The sequence below is a fragment of the Symphodus melops genome (genome assembly GCF_947650265.1).
Source record: "Symphodus melops genome assembly, chromosome: 5".
Classification (NCBI taxonomy): domain Eukaryota; kingdom Metazoa; phylum Chordata; class Actinopteri; order Labriformes; family Labridae; genus Symphodus; species Symphodus melops.
This window is the reverse complement of record NC_136695.1, coordinates 12,625,218-12,648,870: the sequence shown is the minus strand read 5'-3', so window position 1 is coordinate 12,648,870 and position 23,653 is coordinate 12,625,218. Positions and strand designations below refer to the sequence as shown.

At 41.9% G+C, this 23,653-nt stretch overlaps 1 protein-coding gene across 3 annotated transcripts in view; it reads right to left on the bottom strand.

Moving 5' to 3' along the window:
- Positions 1–2,846: 2,846 nt before the first annotated feature.
- The window catches only part of zhx2a (zinc fingers and homeoboxes 2a), a 32,407-nt gene continuing 11,600 nt past the window's right edge, over positions 2,847–23,653 (bottom strand). For 2 of the 3 annotated variants that reach the window (XM_079343725.1, XM_079343723.1), the window contains exons 2-13: positions 15,324–15,746; positions 14,305–15,018; positions 13,300–13,512; positions 12,697–12,954; positions 11,586–11,801; positions 11,341–11,425; positions 10,087–10,272; positions 7,509–7,903; positions 6,514–6,766; positions 6,261–6,411; positions 5,807–5,932; positions 2,847–4,515 (exon numbers count right to left, since the gene is read on the bottom strand). In XM_079343725.1, the coding sequence (XP_079199851.1) occupies positions 5,815–5,932; positions 6,261–6,411; positions 6,514–6,766; positions 7,509–7,903; positions 10,087–10,272; positions 11,341–11,425; positions 11,586–11,801; positions 12,697–12,954; positions 13,300–13,512; positions 14,305–15,018; positions 15,324–15,560 (2,826 nt within the window). In that variant the 5' untranslated portion in view covers positions 15,561–15,746 and the 3' untranslated portion in view covers positions 2,847–4,515; positions 5,807–5,814. Of the gene's footprint in view, positions 4,516–5,806; positions 5,933–6,260; positions 6,412–6,513; positions 6,767–7,508; positions 7,904–10,086; positions 10,273–11,340; positions 11,426–11,585; positions 11,802–12,696; positions 12,955–13,299; positions 13,513–14,304; positions 15,019–15,323; positions 15,747–19,525; positions 19,625–23,653 lie in introns of all 3 variants that reach the window. The other variant, XM_079343724.1, reaches the window with a different exon arrangement.

The following is a 23,653-nucleotide window of genomic DNA, read 5'->3' as shown; positions in this document are numbered from 1 at the left end:
CGAGTGAGTCTGAGTGTGTCATTACTGTCCTCCATGTTTCTAAAATGAGCCAATTCTGTTCCAGTTTGGCAATTTGAGATCCAATCATCCATCCATTATATAAACCGCTTATACCCTTCAGGCTTGCGCCCAGCTGCACCCTGGACAGGTCGCCAGTCAATCAGAGGGCTGGCACAAAACAAGACAAGCATTTATACTCCCAATTTAAAGGCAATTATTAACCTAACAAGCATAGTTTTTGATTGTGGGAGGAAGCCCAGAGCATCCACAGGGAGAACATGCAAACTGCACAGAAAGGCTCCAGCTGCGGGAGCTTCTTGTTTTACGAGGCGACAACATTGTATCCACTGCACCATTGTGCAGCCAATCCACGTGGGCAGGGTCGTATTATAAATCTGAAGAAATGCATAATCTCAAAAAAGGAGCTGACCAAAGTAGGAGCTCATCAGTTCTCTGTATCCATTCATGGAAGTATTCAATCTGAATAAACAAATTTGTGTGAGCTCCATTTGCATACACGCAGCATGGAGAAGCATCACAATTGTTTAAAGACGAGGAGGAGAGAGACGAGATGGCTGCAGGAAGTTGTGCTGCTCTAGTTGAAAATGACAGGTGTCCTGCATGAGGCTGCTTTCAAATCCAAACCGTAGTATGAAGAACAATAATATAAACTCCTGTTAAACTGTTCTTTGAGGTTCCTGTAAAACCATATTTCTCACAGTTTGTTGCTAATGCTTTGAACATGCTTTTTGAGCCTCAGGATTCATCCATCCATCATTCCATTGGGTGAGCGATGGGGTCCACCCTCGACTGTTCACCAGTCAATCACAGGGCTGGCATTTAGAGACACAACCAGCCACACTCCTATTCATACCTACAGGCCATTTTAGAGTCACCTGTTTATCTAATGAGCATGTCTTTAGACTGGGAGGAAGCAAGACTACCTGGAGAGAACCCACAGAGGCCCTGTGTGTGTCAAATTTAAGGAGATGTTGATGTCATTCAGTTTCTATGCCTGTGCCTATTTGGTATTTACATTTTATGTGCAAATGTTAAACAGCAGTTTACTCATTGATGGGTTGATGGTGGGAACTGGGTTTTTTGTTTAACGTACATTCACACCTCTGGATTGGCCATGTCTAACTGTTTCTTGTGGTTTTCTTAACAAAACGGTACAAAAAATAAAGCTTTACAGTAGTTTTCAAGTAGAAAGGATTCTCTTGTCCGGAATGCAGACGAGCTAGACAAAAAAAAAAAAAAGAAACAGGCTAATCTAATGGGCAAAAAAAACGAGATGAAGGATGGCAACAATCCAAAAATCTAAACAATAACCCCAGAAAATGGAGAGTGGATAACGTTTCCTGATATATCAGGGGATCATGACAAACAACATTCTCAGATGGAATAATTGGAGTTGTTTCGTGAGTCTGGTAGACCGATGAGTCAGTCCAATAATCCACCAGGGTTAACTAAATCTATACAAATTGACCTGATAGACTCAAGTACAGAAAATAGCTAAAATTGTACCACTTGCAAAACATAGTAAAGAATCATTCACAGGTAAAAATAGTAGAACAGTAGTTTACTCCCCAACTTGAGTAAAATGATGGAGAAAATAGTCTGTGAGAAAAAACATAATTATTTTTCTAAAAACGAATAGAGCACTGGTTACCAGCAAGCATATAAAAAGGGTCACTGAACAACTACAGCATTAACTCAGATGACAGATGATTGGATGAGAGAAATTGATTAGAAAAAAGCAACATTAGATATACTCGATCACAAATTATTATGAAAGAAGTTGAGTTGTTAATATACTGTACATTTTAATGGTAGTTTTTCTGAAGTAAGAGCTATAGGTTGTGGAGTGCCTCATGGCAGTTGTTTAGGACCACTTTTATTTTCACAAATGATTTACCTTTAATTTTAGATCATGCCGCTATGGTGACATATGCAGATGATTCTACAGTACATACATCAGCACAAACACGTAGAACTGACAATCTTGAACAAGGAATTAAAGATACTGTAATTGAAGAATAGGTTAACAAATTGATACAGAAAAAACAAGCTATTGTACTAAGCTCAAAATCTATGTTTTGTGTGTTTAATTAAACAACTAGTCTGAGCGTTAGAGTTATCACAGTTAAATATTTGTTCAGTTATTTGGTCTAACACAACAGAAACAAATCTGAATAGACCCCAAGTAGCACAAAACGTGACTCACATTGTCCAAAACTGCTCATCCAAAACAACAGTAAGTTTAATGAATAATCGCTTGGCTTGGTTGAGTATGAAAAGTACATTTTCTGAACTGTCCTTTTTAAATAAACATAATTACTCCACACTTATTGGATCGTGTTTTTTTTTTTTGCTGCCATCTAACTAGTTTAATGCAAAGGACAGTGCATTATCCATCAATGGTGGCATGGAATTCCTTCCGTTTTCTGATTTTGTTAGGTAATATCTGTTTTCACAAGATTATATTTTTATTTACTCAAGACACTATATTGGATGTTATTTTTCTTTGTGATCTAGTTGCTAGATAGTTTTCTTTCCTTAACTACTGAAGTAGTTAATATTTAAATATTGAGCTGCTGTAAGTATCAGTTTTAAGTTTATTTATTGTGTTATATTGGTTGTCACGTTGTGTCGTCATTATAAATGTCATGGATGTGTTTTATGTCATTTCATGAATTATTGTCAATGAAGACCACAGGAGTAGTAACTACTGTTTAACAAAGAAGCTAATGGGGAAAGCTAATAAACAGACGAGAAAGGACAATGCTTCTCACTGCTAAAGGCTTTTTTTGTTGTTGCATACAATTTACACTGGAAGTCCAAGATGAGTTTTACAGTTGGTTGTGTTTTTATTGAGTTCAGTTAACAGCAGACCTAGAGTAGAAAATGAAAATGCAAGCAGTTTTTGAAAGTGTCCAACAGAGTGTACAGTATCCCAGATACTTGTCTCAACATGAAACTAAAGCAGCAGCAGACATTCAGCCAACAGACAGCAGTACACCTGCTGCTGAAAACAGTTTTTGCTGACACTTCAACTTCACTTTTTTTTCTTCCGGCTTGCTGAACAATTACAACCACTTGCAGGTCCAACCAGAAAAAACACAGAAATCCCTTTAAATTATTTTTGAAAATGAGTTGTAAAAATAGAAATTGTTGGAGCGCATGCAAGTCGTTTATGAGAGCTTCGGCTGTTGTGACACTAAAAATGTTTTTACTGTTTTTGAGGAAATCAGCAGAGAGTTAATCATCACCTATCGCTGAAGCTGGATTTCAGAAATAATTTTCAGTGTTCTGGACTCACTCTTACTGCTTATTAGAATCCACTAAACACAACCCAACCTTTGATTTGGATGATTTCCATTTGCCAGCGAGCCTATAGAGAAGACAAGAGGCATTTTCACAAATCACAGCTGAGCAACATGGACATGTGAAATGGCCCAAATAAAAGAGGTTCAGTTATTTTATCATGCATGAAACACCTTTGCCAAAATGTTCTTGGTCAATAATATTTCAAGACAGAAAAAGAAAGACGTGACAAGCTAAAAATCTTCATTGTCATTTTGTGCTGTATGCAGTTCTGAGACTGATGGCAAATAAGAGAGCTGAAAAGGCAGCACGGTGCGATCAAACAGACACTCCACTCTTCTTTGTGTGATCGATCAGTTCTGTATCAGGAAGAACAAAACATTCAGAACTGTTTCAGCCTCAGGTACTGATGCAAAAAAAAAAAAAAAAAAAAAAGACAACAGCTGATTAAGAAAAAAAGAGACTGAAATTCAGGACATATAGTGCATTCATTCATTTGTCTTTGCCCACCTCTGTGGCTGTTTGTGTTCATTCTCTGGCCGGACAGCGAAGAGTCACGACCGAACTTTTGAGTTTACCTTCAGTATAATTCTATGCCGAGAGTTCAGGTGACACTGCAAGAGAAAGGAAATGTTTTCTAAACAGTTTGAAGTGACCTAGCGTGTAAATATCTATCACTACCATGGAGATATAAGTGCCATCAAACACTACTCATACCGAGTACTGCAAATGTATGTATTCCAAAAAAATAGGACTGATCTCCAGCAAATAACAAACTATTATACACTTTGATCTTAAAACAACAACAGAAACATTCCAGGTTTTAGGACACCAATCTGTCATTTTTTCCCCCCCAAATGTAACAAAACTTGCCCTCCCAGTAAAACTGTACAAACCGTTTTTTTTTTTTAAATGTAATACAGAAAAATATTTACAAGGGTGCTTCTTTTTTAAAAAACAAAAAGTGTCGTAATAGAAAGAACAATGCATCAAGTCCAGCTTTGGCACTCCTCTCAATGTCAGCATCTTGCACCACAAAAAAATCAGTGCTTCAACTGCAGAACTCCACAGTCCCTGGTGCTTAGTGATGACATCACAGGCAGACAGTTTGTTACGCTGTTTTCACCTTTGGTCATCTTGAACTGTGATTTGTTGTCCGAAGACGCTGTAGTTCATGATTTACTCGTCCTGGAAGGAAATGAAAGAGAAACGGGGGTTACAATGATGATCACTGTTCAATTCTTAATTTTTACAGAAAATTAAAGGACTGCACGTCACTGCTTTATTCATATTCTTTTTACATAATCATTTCAAATTTCTTTTTTCTGTAGGGATAGAAACATTTACGTATCAACATCTGCTTAAAAGAATATTTTAAGCACAACCTTTTTTCGCCTAACCAAAATCAGAAGAAGAAACCTTGGCACTGTAAAATATTTGCACCCTTCCCTCAGCCTTCCAGTGACAGCAACAGTGTCTGTGTGTGTGTGTGCATCTCTGTATCTTTGAAGCTAATGATGGTGTGGTCCTGCCATCCTCTTGAGGGACTAATCAGAGGTAATTATACCTTAATAACTTCCTGGATAGCAGCAGGCTGCAGCTGTGTCATCTTAAAAAAAACAAGCAGTTCACCATTAAAAAAAAAATTCAAGCCAAGCTCCAGCCGATCATTCAATATGGACAATTATTTCTGATCACTATGAAAGAGGGCTGGAGCATATCCTACCATGCAGTGAAAAGACACACACACACACACACACACACACACACACACACACACACACACACACACACACACACACACACACACACACACACACACACACACACACACACACACACACACACACACACACACACACACACACACACACACACACACACACACACACACACACACACACACAGCAGGAATGTCCTTCCGTTTGTCTTGGCTTAGCAACAATTTAACCCCTTTCTGTCTGGTAGTAACTGAGGAATATCTTTAATGATGGACTAAAATAGACTGCTCATCAGTAGTCACACTATGTGTAATACACAAAGTGACAAACTACAAAGATTTATACAGTACCACGTGCGACTCTTCAGCTAAATGGAGCATGTGGTCACCTTTAAGCCTTTTGGCTTTAGGTTCACAGCTTTACGGCTTTCCTTGTCAACAATAAGCAGATATTTTCTTTGTCCTTCGTCGGTCACCACTAAATACTCACATTGCAGCCTGTCTCATATATCTGCAAGCAGGAAACAAATACTTCAGTTATGTAAGATTTAAATGGCTGTAATGCTTAAAATGTGTGATTACTAAAACAAATAAACCTGTTGGTGAAAGACTATGATCAAGCTAACCTCATTTTATTATTGTTATTTATAAAGACGGCATGTCCGTAGGTTATTTTTATTTTATTTTTTTATCCTGAGTCATATTCATTTCCTAGGCTTTTTAAGTTTGGAAAAACAAACTTTTTTCAGGCCAACATACCATGACCATCACCCAGTGACCCTTCCAGGTTGCTCCAAGGTCAGGACGTCCGTTTCTGTTGCCAGTTTCTTTCGTTCCTCTCCGTCTTCACTCTGCTCTCCGACTGCCACGGTCACCTTTACCCACCTGCCAGGCAAACAGACAAACATGACATCCATGAATCAAATGAAGATAAAATCTAATAAAAAAATCTTTCAATTCTGTGAGAAATGCATTTGGTTGATGCAACAAACAGCAGGTGCATGGAGGGATTCAGCATCTATAACTTGCTATGCCCATACGGTTTAGTATTTTTAGACTGTTTACAGAATACTCCTAAAATAACTCCTCAGATAGGCTTAAAACAGTCTGATATTGGCAGGAGAGCTGCTCTTTTTTTGTCTTTATAAACATAAAACTCCCACAAGGACATAAATATAGGATAAAAGAGACCTGTTCTCCTATCTACGCCTACCTTCCTTTGTCAGCAGTGCTAGAGCTGGTCTGGCCAGGTCCGGCCTGGCTCAGATCCGGCACACTGTGGGCTAACCTGTCAGTCAGCCGCTGAACTTTGTCTGGGTCAGAGTGCTCTGTCGAAGCTGCTGTGTTCTCACCAGCCTCCTCCGCTGCACAAACATGCAACACAACAGAATAAAAGTCTAGAAAACACCGAAGCAAAATGATATAAATAGAAAAAGAAAAAAAACCCACAACTACTTCAAACTCACTTTTCGCAGCCTTGACTTCCAAAGAAACAGTCTGTACTTTGTCAGAGCTCTTGCCGTTCTGTTCCTGGCCAGATCTCTGCTGCTTTGCAACATTTTGGTTTTGGAAACTTTCCAACCAGTCCAGAGTTTCACCGTTCTTCAGTGCTGAGCGATGGTCTTTGAACCAGCGGACAATGTCTGTTCGTCCAAGGCTTGTTTGGACCTCCAGCTGGCTGTATTCCTCGGGCGAGGGCCACTGCGTCCGACAGAACATCTGTGAGGACAAATAACCAGACCAAACACATAAAGGTACCAAACAACAACAAGGAGCTCATAAATTAATATCTAAATCGACAGCATGACAAATGAAAGATACAGATGCACCAAAATCTTTTTTTGTTAAATGTCAGCACGTCATCCACAGTCACTGGATGAAGACTGGGAAAAGAGCTGAAGTGAACACAAACACTCCCTTGAGTATTTACACCTTCTTCTATTTTAAACATTTACTACAAGACTGGCTGATGCATTAAACACACCAGAGACTTATTGTATGGCTAGTGGACTTTAAAATCTGCGAGCAGTCGCTGAAAATATGTCGGTCATCATTACCTGACAGCCTGTGCTTGAGCAATCTGTCACACAGAATAAAAAAAACCCAGTGTATTTCTTGGACACATGTTCCATTTATAGGCTCTGTGATCCTATGGGAAACTGCGACTTCTCTTTACAATGTCAGGTCTGACCCTGCAGTCACCTGCTTTCATATTTCACTCTTCATATTCGGGTATCAGTAGATCTCATGAACTGTCAGTCACACAATCAATTTCACTCAACAGCTCACTTCAAATTTATTAAAATGTCCCATCAAATATTTTCCTTAAAAGACAGGACTCATTAAAGTCTTATTACCTTTATCAGCCTTTCAGCTATTTCAAGATTGATCTTGTCGTTTGCTTACAGCAGAGTTCTTCTGAGTGTCATATATCTAATCAGTGTTGATGTGTTTCTCGTACCTCTCGGAGCAGACTGAGGGAGCGGCCGCTGATGGGAGCCGGGCTGGTGGAGGCCGACAGGATGGGAGGATGAGGAGAAGAGGAGGAGGAGGATGAAGTGAGGATGGGAGGCGATGCTGAGGAGGACAGGGTTGGTGGATGAGGGGAAGAGGCGGCGAGCACAGGAGGCGAGGACGAGGACGAGAGAGCAGGTGGATGTGGAGAGGAGCGTTTCCCGTCCTGCTCCCAATGTGAAGCTCCGTTCAGCAGCGCCCCCGGCTGGTCGACTCTGTCCTCGGGGGTCTTTGAAGTCATGGTGAGTAAAGCCTGCTCCATGTTGTCCCTCAACGCCCGCCGCTCTGAAAACCAACATTCCACCTCCGTCTTGGACAGCCGGGTCTCCTGGGCCAGCTGGTCTGCAGAAGAACAGAGTTCAGAGGATCAGACGAGCTGAGTTACCTTGAAGTGGAAGGTTATTTTGGAATCCAGGCTCTCCAGGGGACCTAAAAGTGTGCTCATTAAAAAAATGTCTGCTATTCTTGTCAAGCAGTCACCCACCAGAAAAGGGAGTGTTGCTTTTATGGGGCGAAGGAAAATTAAATCACATGCTGAGAAGCTCGATAAACAAGAAGAAACACAACTATACTTCAGTGATTTATTTCTCACATCCGAGTTAGAGAGAATAGTGACTGAAACAAGCGGCAAACAACAACTGTAGTTTATCCCACAGCAGTAAGAAAGTCAATAAAAAATAATATTTAAAGTTCTGTGATATTATTTCTGAGGAACGTTAGAACAAAGTCATCCTAAAAACAGTTCGTCTCTGTCAGACCTGTTCTGTGCTTCATGATGTGCAAGCGCGCAGGAGGGCTGAGTGGTGTTTGTGTCGGCGGATTAAGTGATCAAACATGAACAATCTGGATTCAGGTACTATGACTGCAGACACCTTAAGAGTTGGTAAAACAGCACGACTTTAACCAGACATTTTTTTTTTTTTTTTTAAATCACTTGTTTTGTCATTTCCAAGCATGTTGCAAAGAACAACTCACTTTTCCCTTAAAGGGATACTTCATCCATTTGCATGAAGCTGTGTATCATTAGAAACATGGTAGTAGTGTTGAATGGTTGTGAATCCAACCCTCATTTTGCCCTGAGACGAGAAAAATGTGTTTTTCTTTGCTTGAAAGTTTTCTTCATGTGATGCAAAAAGCGTCATATTGCATCACACTGATAACTTGTTATTGATGACCTAAATCAAGAGGTGCTCTAAACCAGGGGTTCTCTAACTTTTTTAGACCATGGACCCTCGATAAGCATTATGTTAATACAACGTATTCCTGTACTATGCAGTATGCCCCTCCTCGGACCCCCCTTTGAGAATCATTGCTCTAAACAGGGAACGGTTTATTTTTATAATACCCAGTTTGTCCACAGAGGGCGCCAAATTCACAAACTGAAGCGTTCCTGTGCCGCTGTAAATAACTTTTTCTTCTGTTTGATAAGAGCTCAGCTTTATTAAGAAATATATGATGAGGAGAAAATCCTTCATCTTTCAAAACCCTGAAGTCAACTTTGTCTTACTATGTGCCGATGAAGGGAATCTGCAATTCAAAAGCAATGTATCCAGACTTACTAAGAAGCTCAAAATAACTGCTGATGTTTGATCGACTGAAAAGTTTCATCACATTTTGTTTCTGATTTCCATCCTGGCTCCCTCTAAAATAAAGTCCATCTATTGCTCTCACAAGTTTGAAACAACACAAACTAGAGCTTTATCCGGTTAGAAACCAAGATTGGATTACCTACTTCAATTTTGTAATCAGTTTTTTTCCTATCAACAACCCAACGCTTGATTTAATTCAAGAACTTTAATCCGATGGGATTACTTTTCAACAAGTGGGCGGAGTCGTCTTTAATGTCCATCCATCCATCCATCCATTTTCTACCGCTCATTCAGGGCCGGGTCGAAGGGGGCAGCAGTCTAAGCAGAGACGCCCAGACTTCCCTCACCCCAGATACTCCCTCCAGCTCTTCCGGTGGGACCCCAAGGCGTTACCAAGCCAGCCGAGAGACATAGTCTCTCCAGCGTGTCCTGGGTCGACCCAGAGGCCTCCTCCCAGAGGGACATGCCATGTCCAGGGGGCATCCAGAACAGATGCCCGGTCTTTAATGTGACACAAGATACACAAATACTTACCTGTGAGAAATATCAAAATTGTTCAATATACATTCATTTTCATAACGCCTGTGTACAGGGCACAGATGGCAGCACCCTATGTACGTAGGCTATAGTCCTTGGAGTGGGCAGCCTGGGTTCAAGTCTGTCGTGTGGCTCCTCTTCCCATATCCTTTCCCACTCTCTCATCCCGATTTCCTACCCCATCTAATAAAGGCTAAAATCCAAAGAATAAATATTTAAAATTATTAAATTAATGCTTGTGTCTTCATGTTCAATCCTACATCTGTGTGACAAAAAAAAATGTTTTTGACACTAGAGGGACTCTGATGCCCCCTCCACTTGCCTTGCTGCTCTTGAGTTAGAAACTACAAAGCTTAATATGAAGAAGCTAAGATCGTAGCGAGTGGTAAGAGACTGTACCTAGATCTGCATCTGTTGGAGAGCCGCTTCGCTGGAAACTCTCCTCCAGTGCCTTCAGCTGCTCGGACGACTTTCCTTTCACCCTTTCCAGCAGGGGGAAGTGGCTGGGCACGGCCTTCTTCACAGGATTATCTTTGGGTGCTGGTGTCATCTCTGCTTTCACCAGCACAGGAGGAGGAGGAACACCTGCAAGAAAGGCACACAGGGCATTTTTCAAACCGCTCCATACACACACACACACACACACACACTCTCTCCGGCAGCTACCAAAGTGAACCTAGTCTGATGTAACGCCTACAGCTGAATGAAGTACCCTCTTATAAGGTGGAGGGGTGGATACAGCAGCAAGCTATGTGACAAACTCCCCTCACTCCCAAGGAAACAGGAACTTTAGATCACCGGGATTTCTACGTCACTGATTCAAATAATAACCTATATGTATGAATAACATTAGGAAGACTCAGTAAAAAAAAAAAGACATTATGGTGGCCTCTCTTTTTCACGTATCAGTCCCTGTAAACACAAGACTGTTTTCAAGACGGGAATATTTTACATTAGATCCTGATTATAATGCCAACCTTTCCATTTCAGGCCCTGACTGTGGAGTTGCCTCACAACTCCTTTGTCTTTGCCAAAAAGTGTGAGAGGACAAAACTCTGCCTGCCAGCGGGCAGCGGTAGTCTATATGACACAAGACCATCTTCCCAACCGCTGTCGGTCACCACTTTTAATATAGGTATTTGTAATCGAGAATAATGTCCGATAAAAAGTTGAAAATGGCACTAGCGTTGTCAGCTCTTGGTGTTTTAGTGGGGGGAAAAAAACCAAGAGGTGGAGGCGAGGAGAAACTGCACTAATGGATGAAAACATTGATACTTCAGAGACAGGCTCAAGGGGCTTTCCTCAACCAAATGAAAACCTCCGAACATCCAATCAGAGAGATTCCTCTGTGCAGACGGTGACCAACGCTGATTCAACACGTCGAATTGAATTAAAGTCAGACGGGGGCTGATTGGTAGCGACAAAGTCGGACACGGCAAAAAACAAACAAACAAACAAACAAAAAAAATACAAATAGGGAGACGGCCGCTTCGTAGGTCTGACAATCTCCTTGGTGTGTCAGGACCTTTTGGGATTAAAAGCCACCCTCTAAGAACAAGTACTATGCTGTTTATTCATTTGCTGTTTATTAACATTTGCGATTAATCACAGTCAGTTTCTCGTTCTTTGTGCGGCGCTGATCCCACCACGTACCTTTGAGGTTAAGGAGCCTCTGTTCACTGAACCACTTCTTAATCTCTCCTCTGGACAGCCCGGTGGTCTCTATCAGCCTGTAGATCTATCCCATGACAAGAGGAGACATGAAACGAAACAGGTGGGTGTTTATCGGTGACAGCAGTGGAGTCTTTGTAGCAGAAAACCGGAGTGTAAGAGAGCTACATTTTGACCTTGGAAGAAATGGCACTTCAAATGTCATTTCACTCACTTATTCTTCTTACCTCATCTTCCTCGGGGAAAGGACACTGTGTGTAGCTGGACCTCAGCACTGATAGCTGCTCGGATGTTTTATTGTGGTCGACTGTGAAATTGAGAACTTTGGATGACGCCAGTTTGGAGGCCACCAAGGGTGCCGAGATCGTCTGAATGATGGAGGGTCTTTTACTCTCTGAGGTGATCACGGGGGAGGCCAGCGGCCGTTTGAGTGACTGCACCACCTGTGGAGAGAGCAGGGAACCTGCTGATGGATTTGACTATTTTACAGAGTTTACAGGAGCTCAAGTCATATTAAGGCAAGAAAAAAAAATAGTGGTGAAGTTTTCACCGCCTCTGCTCTAATGTGAAAATCAGTTCTCTGGAGAACGTCTACTCCTAAGAATCCGCTCTGAAGCTGTCAGCAGTGTCAGCGGGTATTCCTCAAATCCCGATCTGTACGAGTTCTCTCCATCGGTCACAGACTTCAAAAGCAATAGACCTCTGTATGCTGACATTGAATTTTCCTGTCTCACTAATGTTATGATTTTAGGTTGTTTTATTCTTTTGTTCTGATGTATTTATCATAGGGCTGTCAAACTATTTTTTTTTTTAAACACTTACATTCAATAATTGTGTGTAATCATGTTGGAAATTGCACTATGTGTACTTTTGACGTGTCTGAGCTGAGCTGTCTAGTTCTTTGTTGTAAAGTGAAATGAGTTTTTGAAAGACGCAGAGGGGTCTTTATATTCCATCACTGTGTCGACAGGGAGCGAGGCTGTCTGTGTGGTGACTAATCACGTATTGCCAAAAGGGACGAAATATCACACGATCAATGCGATTAATAAAAGTTAGGGTATTCAATCCTGACCTCAATTGTGACACCCTATCAATCTGTTCACACTAAGTCAATGTGTGCATCATCATGTTTAATCTACTGTAACTGATAAACACAGAAGGCTGGCAAGGCTAAATGTAAATGCCGTATTTTTTTCACTGCTAGCAAAGTTAGCTACAATGGCAAATGGAAACATGTCCAAGAGGAGTTTCAGCTGAATTCATTCCATTTATTATACAATGCTTTACACACGCATACTGAAAGTACACAAGGTAAAATTCTGCATTAATGTTTAGTACCTGGTTTGATACAGTGAATGCCAGCGGTGCACATGTGACCGTCGAGCCGTTAGCTACAGGAGTCAGCACGAGGCTGCTCTGTCCCAGGAGCTGACAAGGCAGCGACTGGAGGAGGGAAGCGGCCTGCTGCATGTGTTTGGAGGCTGCAGAGGAGGCCGACACGGTGGACTGGGAGTTGAGCTGTGGAGCGACCACGGCAAAGGTGTGAGGCACAGAGGAGATTGTGCCGTTGAACATTTTCTTTCTGGCTTCCTCCACCTGCAAGAGAGGACGGTAGTCATAAATACAAATGTCATTGTATGATAATCATAGTGACACAATGATTTCACACCCTCTCATCATACCTGGACCACTTTAAATTCTACTGTTCAATGCTTTATTTTAAATGATTAGGTCTATAAAACTGTAGTTTGTCATTTATTATTTCTTAAACATGTTAAAATTGGAAACTGGATTTGTTAGCAAGCAAACAAAAAAATGAGTGTACATGCATTTAAATCCATAATTTGATTTAGAGTACATGAAGGAAACTGGAAGCACATTTAACCACACATTAGGGATTTAGAGGAGTGCTTAGAATGTTATTTTTACTTTAATTCCTACCTCCTCAGGAGACCAGCTAATGCCCTGTTTGAGCCTCTGTGTGGTGAACCAGACTTTGATTTGCTCCTCTGGATGTTTAGAGGCTGCGGTGAGCCAGGAGAGCTCAGCCTGCGTCGGGTAGGGGAACTTGTTAAAGGAGGAGATGAGTGTCAGGTTGTCGTCCAGCGAAGGGTTGTATTTGGTTGTGTTTAGGGGCACTGCAATCTTCGGCACCTAGAAGAATACAGGATGGAGTCTAAGTGATTTTTCTTTACGCCGCAAGAATATTGTTCACAGAAATATGCAAGCACAGCATGTTGAACACAAAAAAGAAAACATGGTACGTTTCAATTTATGAGTCTGTAAAACTGTAATAATATTGATTCTATTCAATTAAAGCCTAAGTCATTACAAAACCATGTACAGTATCTTTATTCTCTTTGTTAAAGTGTATGACTGTCTTATATTTTGGTAGGTTGAGTTCACCTGTTACGCTGACTGACAGACTGACTGTCCCATCACTTAAATACTTTCCCTCTCTTCCTTGTGACTGATACTGAATTAGATCTATGAATAGAAAATAAAGACTCATTAAAATCAAACATCATCAGGATATTTCCCAGTTTCTAAAACCAGACCTTTAATGCAGGTCTGGAATTCAAAAAAGGATTGAAACTACTAGCTTGAGTTTGCCACAGTAAAGATTCATTCTAGCCCGTTTTCTGTACAACATCTGAAAGAAGGTTAAGTAGAAGTAACAACTTCCTGAGAGCTTTTAAAGTGCTGAAGGTTTTTTTTTTTTTTTGAGTCTCAGACAGAGCTGGGTATGTTATTGAGTGATTTTAAGAGGCCATGATAGGGATTAATAGTTTGTCATTTCTGTTTTGCTACACTAACAACTCACTCTCTGTAAGATAAGAAAATGATTCCACTCCCGTCTGTATGCTGCATCACTTTGTGAAATCTTTCAGAAATGGTAAAAAAAAAAAAAAAAGGGAACATTTGCACGCACACTTTTTGCCTCACCTGAGTATAGTTTAGAGGCCGCTGTAAGGAAGGCATGATGTGAGAAAGGCCGTCTGCTTTGAGGAGAGTCGTCTCAGGGATTATTACTGTCCCATTCACGTTGACCGCTGTGATTGGCGTCTTGCACAGATCTGGGGTCAGCTTACCCAACTGAGACTCTGTCCTTTTAATATCCGACGACATTATTTTTGGTTTACCGATCTTGACCGCGGTGCCTTTGTTGAGTGGCAGGGAGCCGAGTTCGTCCCCTTTGCCAACAGTTGAAGCGTTATAAGTGGCCGCGTTGTTGCTGCAGCCCTCTATCGTCTGTTCTAAGATTGTCTGATTGTTCAGTTTGATCCGTTTGAACTTAAAGTTGCTCTCCCCTGGGTGACACCTCTCGTTGTGTTCTGTCAGGGTGTCAAACTTCTTGGTGTTGAAGTTACAGACGGCGCACAGGTACAGGGGGTTGAGGATGACGTTTGGGTGGTTGGCGTCGACGTGCTCTTTGAATGTGTTGAGGTTCTGTGTGGAGAATGGGCAGTATTTACACTCGTAGCCCCCCTGCTGTCTGCGCTGAGGCTTGGATGGGTCCGGCGGCTCGTTTGCTGGTTTGTCGGGAGCTGTCGGGGGGTCTGAGGCTTTTCCTGTAAGTTCCAACTCCTCAGCAGGCTCTGTATCTATCGACAGATCTGTTTCCATGGGTCCCTCCTTACTGTGGTTCTCCACGGTTGGCTGGACATTTTTTTCAAAACAAAGATGTGGGGAAAAAAAAAAAGAGAGAAAAAAAAGTATGAGAATCAAACTAAGAGTTGTAAAATACAGACAGAATATTGTTGACAATAGCTTTATTCATAAATGGTTTACTGACACATTTAATCCAAAGGATGTGGGTTCTGTCATGTACGTAACACTGGACCAACAGAACACCCTAACTAAACAAAAGCAAAGCTATAAATAAATGATGGACTACTTTTTCATGAGGAGGATGTATTGAACCTAACAAAAACGGACTCCCGCCTGAGAAACTTTAAGAATACCTCCATGTCATGTGACTCATCATCATCATCATCCAGCTCCACCATGGTCTGCTCCGGTCGGATCATGCAGGGAGTGGACGCCTTCCTTCGACTGGACATGATGATGGAAGTGGGTTTGTCTTTGTGGTCAGTTGTCCAAATTTGGTGCCTGTGTTTGGTCAGCGGTGATACAACAGTGGCTAAGGTGCCAGAGATATGAGTCGTATGAGAAGAGGAAGAGAGAACAGGAGTGTGCATCCGAGGAGTCTTAGGATCAGAGTTCCTCTGGGGTAAGATTTGTGGCTGGAGAGAGTTGGAGTCCAGTCCAGGGAAGGTGAAGACGTGGTGGTGATGGGACTGCTATAGTTTGGTAAAGGGCCGGCCCACTGACAGTGTCAGCTCCAATGCTGGGCGAACTCCTGGAACTGCATGACAGGAAGCTACCTGGAGGGAAAAACAAGGAGAGTCAGATTGGTAAAACTGATTAATACAAACATTACTAAGGAGATATACATTCTTTTCTTTCTTTTTTTTTTTTTTTTTTAGCTCTTCTTCTACATTCAGGCTTAACATGAATCAGTGAATGACTTCATGAATTCATTTTGGTGTATGGATTGATTGGACCGCAGACATAAAAGCTTTAGTTCTTGTTCAGTTTTCACCAAAAACAAATTCAACAAGGGGTAAACAATGGGTTTTAAAGCACAAGACAAATTGAGACATTGGATTAAACATGAAGCAGAACGAAGCAAAATGAAACGCAGTTTGAGCAATGTAGAGGAATGACAAAAAACGTGCTGGGGTTTTCAAACTCAACAGTGGGTTTGTGGATCTGGAACAAGCCATTACTTAAAAACAGAGGCAAGGACAACAGTCGGTTGGTGGGCATGAAGGGAAAAGAAAAAAGGGTAGAGGGAAGATGACAATCAAACAGAGCAGCAGAGCAGACGCCCACAGAGGTTGGGACTGCTACACAAGTGCCACACTAGTCACAGAAGAAGAGAAAGTGTTTGGTAGCAGCTAAGCAATGCCCTGAAGAACTTGGGACTAATTGCTGTGTGCTGAGGAGCAAAATCAGTGGACACTGGAGGTCTATAATAGCATCGGCCTGCTTAATGAGAGTGCGTTGTTTTATGCTGATGGAGGGGATGGTAGGGGTGCAGAAAAACAAGTACGTGCGTCTTTGGCTTGAACCAGCAAATCATTACAAAAGTTCCACCAAATCAACTTTGAAGATTGCAGGTGATCTGAAACAAGTCATAAGTTCTATCGTACCTGCTCCTCAAGTCTGAATCTTTTCATGACGTTTTATACTCCCCCATCCATCATTATCTTTGGTTTATTAACTGGTACAAAAAAAGGTAAAATGCATTTAACCGATTGGGTTCCTCCAATCTCTGAACCAATCAGTTATTGTCTGCAGATGATGCAGCCTCGGGGTAACAACCGTTAGCAATGATGTCTTTATCTTCGTGTTGCATTTGTTTGACCTCAGACGTGAGACTGCAGCTCGACTTTAGAGATGACTCGGGGTTCACCGATCGTAAGCTGCAAATCAATCCATCAATCAATAAATCTTTATTTGTATCATTCAATACAAATGGTTTAATGGTGGTCAGGTGGATGCTGGTGGGATTCAGGACTGGATACAGCCGATTTGTTACATCTCTTTTAATCTGCACGAGCACGAGACACCTGTTCAACGACTTACTCAAAATGTAGTGGACGAAATACCTTCGACTACAAACAGAAAATCAGAAGAGCAACAGAAAGAAAGAATCTGTAAATGGTAAATTGTAAAGCCTTTTTCCACCGCAGGTCAAAGCCATTCACACAGGCCATCAGTATAAACTCATCCTATTCATACACTGCACAAGACTTGGGGTTAAGTGTCTTGCTCAAGGACACACTGGCTGCAGGAGCGAAGGATCGAGTTGGGAATCGAACCCCCAACTTATTCGACTGAGCCTCAGTACTTATCACAATATTTTGAGATTTTGAAGTCAAAATCGTCATTTAGATAATGGCCTAACTAATTATCAGGTTAATTGATAATACAAAAATATTCGTGAGCAGGAGCAACAACATGAAGAACGATCCTAAAGAGCGTTTAAACCCGGCTGTCCTCCAGCACACAAACAGCAGGGGGCAAACCTCACCATGACAGAAACGCCAGGTTGGACAGGTTTCACAGAAGACTCCTCCAGTGTGTTTATCATGAAACTTATATCACCACACTTTGATGACAGGAGCTTGATTACATAGCTGTTATGCAAATAGGTGCAGTCGACAGGTCTTCCCGGCTGTCAGTGAAGACAGGTTATCGTGTGAAATATTGACTAAATCAGATCATGTGGTGGAGTGTGAGCGGAGTGACAAAGCAGAGAGAACGCTGCTTCAGACACATCTGAAAAAGCTTAGAGCAGCTTTGTTTGGGTGCTGGGGGAAATCGACAAATCCACAAAGAAGTTGTGAAAAGCTGAGGCAGAGTGAGCCGAGGAGAACTTTCACAGGGTAATTTTAAAAACGAGGCGAGAGAGTGGAGCTCGTCTGTTTGAAGAGGAGGCGATTGATATTCCGGAGGCTTCATATTCACATGAGTAAAAATCAAATGAGTTGATGCAGCAGTGGCGCTCCTCTATCAGGACATAATGAGGCTCCATAAACCAGAATCAGCAGAGGGCGAGCCAAAGTCCTCCTCAAATTAAAATCTCATACTGAAATATGTGACACTTACGGGGGAAATATTGACAGACGGTAAAGATCCTCTTCAACGGTGTGATCACATTTGAGTTCCATCGCAAAAAAAACGGGCAACAACAATAAATGGAGAGAGAAAAATAAAACTTTAAGGTCTCCTGACTCACTTAAGTGCCACTTACATACATACAGTCTTCTCCAACAGCTCTGCATTAATCACACTGCACTGCAGCCATCAAGCTTGGAGGGCTGTCATTCGCTGCTGGCCGACTCATTGTCCCGAGATATCTCAACTCCTCAAACAACCCACCGAGGCATCGTTAGAATGCAGGCTCATTACCATGGCGTCGCTATAGCAACCACACACGTCGAGCTTTAGTCAAGTAGCTGCTCAAACCGTGACACTGACGGGGACTGTAGAAAGAAGGGAAGACCTGACTGCATGTGGGATAGTGTTTGGTGTTATTAGAGAGGGGGGGGATAGAAATCCTGCAGGAGTAACTGACAGGAGTGAGTGAGTGTGTGCGTGTGCATGTGTGTGTGCGTGGTTAAAAGCCTGGAGGATCCACTCCTGCAGGATTTAGAGTTTTGTGGTGCACTCGAAGGTTTTTCTTCAGATCCACATATTGAAAGTTGGGGGGGGGGGAATGTTGTGGGAAGAAAAGAACTCCACTTCTCAGACTAAATCATATATAGAAAACCTCTCAGGTTTCAGGCAGCAGATGGAGACGTTCAAGTACCATTTTTTCCTTCCTGAAACAAATTCCGGTCCCTGAATTTGCAAAATAGCTTAAACGGAGTGTGTGTTTGTGACAACATTTGTGTATTATCTCGTCTAACTGTCAACCAGAAGATACAAATAATCTAAAAAGTCAGAAACTCGAAGACTTGAATTAAGACAATGCCATTTTCAGTGTTACGAGTTTTCATAACGTGGTTCGTTTTGGAAAGAAGGAGACCAGCGTGGATTATTCTGCTCACAGTAAAAAAAACATGAATGATAAACCATAACGGGATCCGAACCGAAAAACAAGTTGATCGGACGTTAGCGGTAGCTCGGCCCCTTCCTGTGTGTGCTTTGTCTGCTGCAGAGCAACATTTTAGTCTAGTACCAACTAATATGACATTTAGTTGCTATGGTTACATAATACATGACCGAAAATCCAATGTTCTTTGGGGCTCATGTTTTATCAGAGCCACGGCAGCAGAGCACAAACTGATGTGCAGGTTCCTTTTTTTAAAGAGAGACAATTGATTTCAGGTGATGCGTCATGTTACCAAAGTGAACTCTATGGGACTAATGAGTATAGTTAAAACCTACAAACAAATTTAAGATGCGTCTGTTTCGTGTATAAATTCAAAAACATTAAAAACTAATAAAGGTTACAATCTTGCTGTAAATAATAAAATAACGTTTGTGTTCTGGATATTGTTGACATGAAGAACTCCACCCAGAGCACACAGGGTGTAAACTCTCCTGGGTACATACTGACTATCACTCTGTGTCTCTACTTATCGTTCACTTTTTATTTCTTCTCTTAACTTCGGCTGCCTCACTCCTGACGCAGCCTGAACACTTCTCAGATGAGCTGATGGCTGGCAGCGGCAGGACGACGATCCGACTGTGAACAGAGAGAAAGCACAAAGCTGGAGCTGGATGGTGTTACCTCCTACTGGTGTGTTGAACCCACACAAGAGGAGGGAGGGAGAGAGAGCGAGAGAGAGAGGACGAGCGGCGCCATTGATGCATCATCTATCTCAGTAATATCTTTTCAGCTTAATAAAGTCAGTGTCTTCAAATCACAGCTTATAAAAGCTGCCTGGGGCTCAAATCAGCGGATGACATCAGACATTGGTTTGCAGATTGAGTAATTTGTAGAAAAAAAGTGCTCACAGCATGACAGCTATTGAGACGAGGCTGACACAGGCTGACTATTATCTTACACAGTTTAAAAGCAAACAGCTCTTCTGTTTGAGATGTTGCAGGCGAGTTAAACTTGTGTGCTCGGACTGTCTCAAACAAAGAGAAAAGCCGTGTGTAAAGAGCGACGAACGCTGAGGAAACACTGGCACCAAAAGCCTCTTCCTTCCTCCACTCCATCATTTCCACTTCACTATCTCCTGCTGCCTTCACTGGCTATCTGGGAGCCATGAAGCCATCGTGGAAAAGAGAACTGGCACAGTTTGTGATTTCTAACTACGACCATCTAGAACTTAGTTAAACCTGCATATATTATAATCTTAGTGATAGGCTCCAGTCTTGTGAATTAACATGTTCATTTGGTCTCTTTAAGAGCAGGAGTTCATAGATTTTTGTTGTTGTAAAAATCTCATCAAACGTTTGCCTTGGACATCTATTCAGTTCACTGATTTTCCTCCTTTTTTTTTGTAAAACAACAAAAAATATGGGCACCTCCTGGTCAAACAGTCGCCTCCCTTCTGTCTGTGTGTCTCACCTGGTCAGTCAGTTAGCTCATGTGTGAGCAGAGTCAGAGTGAGCGGTGCAGAAGCCACAAAAACTGGAAGCTCATTAAACTTGTATGAACACACCGCCTGGCAGTCCTTCACCACCTGTCTGTCTGTCTGTCTGTCTGTCTGTCTATAGTTTTCTGTCGTCTTGCCGACTGTCTGATTGGTGCATCATATTAGTGAAGCCATCTTTCTGAAGGAGTTAGCTTTAATGCTGCCGGGCAGGAGATACATTCATGAGCTCTGACAGTGATCAGTTTAGGCTTCACACTGGCATAAATACTAAAGCGAACGCAGGGGAAATCAATACAAATGCTCTGTACCACTGAGCCTGTCTAATGTATGAGGACAGACAGATCTAATAGAGCAGAAATATAGTGCTGCTATAGGAAGGATATCTATCCAAACAACAGTGGGAAGAGAGTGCCACTGACTGATGAGTCACAGCAGCACACTCAGCTCATATTTCTCTCCATCATTACTGTAATCTCAAAGTGTAGTATATGACTCAAAATGTACTCGAAGAAACAGAGAATTTAGAAAAATTTGATCAAAATTGAGCCGAACAGATATGGGATTTTTAACTGGCCTGAATATTGACTTGTAATGCTTCGGTTGTAAAGACTCTCACACATATCCCTCTCATCATGTGCAGAAAATGCGGTCAAGCTCTAGTGCGTTATTTTTCATTATCTGGTCTGATTAATTTGCTGAATTTCAGAAGAACGCATGAAGGATCTGACAAATAATTGATAGGTGCATATCGGACAGGCTCTGTTAAAACGCATCACATTTTCTCCATGACCACCAAACTGCACGTTTCCTGCCTAAACATGCCGTGATGGAGAGGTTTAAAACGTGTACCTTTCAGTGAGTTGTGTAAAGCGTATGAGAGGTTAAAGGCTCGTCTGTGCGCCACAGAGTAATTAAAAGGAGACATTGCTGATTTAATTCAAAGTGATTCAAACTTTTATATAATGCTTCCACACTGTTTAGGTGCTCACAGTGTATCGCAAGGCCAAGCACTGGCAGAAAAGGAACAGCATGTGTTTTGCCACAGCTTTTTCCAAGGTGGATCTGGCTGAACGAACGGTAGTTTCTGGTACATTTTTTGTTGTTGAAGAAAAAAAAAAAAAAGAAAAAAGGAAAAAAAAAGAAATGCTGGAGCAACGAACGAAGAGACACTATTAAGTGCCAGAGTTTTCAGGCATGCAGTTAGCACAAACACAAAAGCATACGAGTGGCAACCTCTGCGGCTTGAAGCCATGCACAAAGTACAAACACGGCTGGAACACTAGAGCTCTAAAATAAGCACAATTAAGCAGAAAAACAACTTTGCTAATACATTTAACTTAGGGGCTCTTACACAGGATTTATACTACGAGTGACAAAAACACATTGCATAGAGGAAGTTCAGTCTGCTTTGTTTGCTGTATGGGAGGTGTTTTCCCTCCTGACTCGTTCCACAAGTCTTCCACTGCAGTGAGGAAGACAATGTGTGCGTCTGAATTGTGTGGGTGAAGAAGCAGCGCCATCATTAATACAACACGTCCCAGCAGGGGTGGAATAGGCAGAATTTTCGGACCGTCGCAGAATTAATTTAAATCTCATCACGCGGCTCCTCTAGAGCAAAGCAGTGCTGCACTGTGTTCAAGTGTTTGGTGTGTTCTGCATAGCAACAGAGCAGCGCTACTTTCTCTGGGCAGGCATGAAGACTGCGCATGGGGAAAGGTTCAACAAGGCCCTTTTGTCACGAGTACCTGGATTTCCGAAGTCGATAGAGGAACAGATAAAGGGAAAAAAAGGATGTAGATTTAATTACAACATAAAAAGGGAAAGTTTGGCGTTGCAGGGACATTTATTACTTTATTTTCTGAGACGTCACACTCCTTTCTGTATGGTAAAATATAATGCTAAAGCCATTAGCTCGTTAGCTAATAAAAACCTCTAGCCTAGCTCCTTTTAAAGCAAGGCAGATCCTGTTTCATGATTCAGCAGTTCAGCTATAGCACATTCATGAATGCTTCAAGTCGTGTAATGACTTGTAATGTCAGACTTTCAGCCCCATTTCCATCGAGCGGTCCCATTCTTGGCACCCCAACGGTCCCTTCCATTGGGGTGCCAAGAAAAACGATCCGATCCTAAAAGGTGGACCTCAATACTGCAATCCGTTGATTGGTCAAAAGAATCGTCACTTCCTGTGTGACAACGGTAAACAAAACCTGTCGATTGTTTACGTCTGTTTATTTCTCCTTGCGGCACACAGCCTTCACTGAAATAAAGCTTGATTGAGTTTTGTAATGGAGAGCCAAATGTCAGTGACAAATTAGATGAATTGCTGGATGTCTTCCAGCGTTGGTTTTGTTTGCGTCACGTTTTTCTCCTTTGTTGAGTTTATTAGTTAGCGGCTATCATGTGACACTATTACGTAGCTGACTTGGCTATCAGCATCCTGTGTAGGTTCTAGATCGGCTTGGGGTCCTGCTAGTGACGTCGCAAAAAATAATTTGAGAGTTAAATACAGTTTTCATGGGTCTTTGAGCCATACTACTCTACAATAACTCTATAATTAATTCGACACTAAACGGCATTAAAAAACTGAATATAAAGGCAAAGGTACAAGACAGTTTTCATGATTTAAGTCTGAAGTCAAGGAACTACCCATCCCAAAAGCCTTTGCGAATTATACTGGGTTTTTTTCTTGAAAGTAACTTTTGTTGTTAAAGTGTGTATACCGTTCACACGAGTGTTGCACTATGTTGAAGTTTGTGTCCTGGAAAATATACACTACATTTACAGTGGTATGACAAGTTTATTAGTGCATTTCATGTTCGCTAACGAACTAGCGAGCCAGCTAGCAAGCTGTTCGCGTCAAGGTTCGCAAACGTATGGCATAGAGGGTTGGGAAATATTACCATGGTAACAGCAAGCTTAACCAATCAGAAAGACTCTGTGATCGTGGGAAGCATATACAGTAGATCTATGGTGGGAAGTGTAAATGTGTATGACGTCACCAGCAGGCGCAGGACCGCAAGCCAATCTGGTAACCTGAGCCGATCTGTTACTTACACCGGCTTTCACACCGCCTACCAAATAGGGCACGGGTGGCTGTGGAAACAACCAGGAAACTGCTGTGTGGAAAAAGGGGCTTTAGCTAGTAAAGGGACTGGAGGTTCAATCAA